Below are 1,318 nucleotides of genomic sequence, written 5' to 3'. Positions count from 1 at the left end.
AAAACAAATAAATAAATAAATAAGTAAATAAATAAAAATAAATAAATATAAATAACAAATAAATAAATAAATAAAAGTGTTTAAAAGAATGAGCTCTTTAGGGTTTCTACGCGCTGCGCTGGCCGCCCGCCGCGAAGCAGAGGTGGCCCCAAGGGTTTAGGGTTTAGGGTTTAGGGTTTAGGGTTTAGGGTTTGGCGCGCCCGGAGCTCCTGCATGCGCCGCTCACGCCAGTGAGACAAATCGTCGAGGCCCTTTCCCTCCGCTTCCTCTGCAGCAAGAAGTCCGCAGCAGCAACTGCTGCTGCTGCTGCTGCTGCTGCTGCTGTTGCTGCTGCTGCTGCTGTTGCTGCTGCTGTCGTGCATGTGCTGCGCAAAGCTTACCGGATTCAACCGCGGATAAGTTGGAGGCTGTCCTTTGCTGCTGCTGCTGCTGCAGCTTCTGCTGCGCAGCAGCAGCAGCCAACTTGTCCTTCGCTGCCTTCTCCTGCAGCAGCAGCAGCAGCAGCAGCAGCAGCAGCAGATAATGCCATCGCTGCAGCAGCAGCAGAAAGGGACCCCAGAGGTGGCACCGGGGAGGTGAGAATACCCTGCCTGCAAAACCTATACCCTAAATCGTCCAAACCCTAAACCCTAAACCCTAAACCCTGAGAACCCTAAACCCTAAACCCTAAACCCTAAACCCTCAACAAACATACCAACACAATGTTGGTGGCAATTTGAGCCAGCTTTTCCGAAGTCGCCATTTCCGCGGAGTTTCACAAAAAGGCTGAAGAGCAAAATCTGAGGTGTACGTACACCCCACCCCCCAGCGTCCGCAGCAGCAGCAGCAGCAGCTGCAGCAGCAGCAGCAGCTTCTGCGGGTTGCTGCAGCAGCACCAGCAGTACTGTAGACTAATTAAAATTCCCTTTTTAAATATTTGAAAAAGAAAATTCAAAGAAAGAAAACAAATGGTGCAGAAACGCGAGCGGGCGCTGCGCCGACAGGAAGCTGCGCGTACACCCCAAATGCGTTGGCGTTAAATGGACCTTTTTAATTATTCAATTTACAAACAATTAATTTGATCCAAATTAATTAATATTTAGCAATAAAAAGGCAATTAGAGGCAACACGACGAACCGCCAGAGGGCTGCAGCCTGCGGGCAGCTCGGTACTCCGCGAGGTTGGGGTGTATGTACACCTCAGCACCCGTTCGAAAGCTCCAAAAACTTCAGAAAACATAAAGTGCTGTCACTTTGATTTTAGTTGACGCAAAAAGAAGCAAAAAAAGCGGCAAGAGGGCACTCAAGGGGGCCCCTGCCGGGGGCCCCCTTCAATGTAC

The 1,318-nt window shown here is 49.9% G+C and overlaps 1 protein-coding gene across 1 annotated transcript; it reads right to left on the bottom strand.

The window, feature by feature from the left end:
- Positions 1–222: 222 nt before the first annotated feature.
- ETH_00016355 (uncharacterized protein) lies at positions 223–742 on the bottom strand (the record flags this gene model as incomplete). Its single annotated transcript, XM_013378842.1, has 2 exons — positions 223–483; positions 695–742. 2 exons carry the CDS (start codon positions 740–742, stop codon positions 223–225), a joined length of 309 nt encoding a protein of 102 aa, XP_013234296.1.
- Between the last annotated feature and the right edge of the window lie 576 nt (positions 743–1,318).

This window comes from Eimeria tenella, genomic scaffold, assembly GCF_000499545.2.
Source record: "Eimeria tenella Houghton genomic scaffold, Eth_scaff1079, whole genome shotgun sequence".
NCBI lineage: Eukaryota > Apicomplexa > Conoidasida > Eucoccidiorida > Eimeriidae > Eimeria > Eimeria tenella.
The sequence above is the reverse complement of the archived record's forward strand: the minus strand, read 5'-3'. Positions and strand labels throughout refer to the sequence as shown.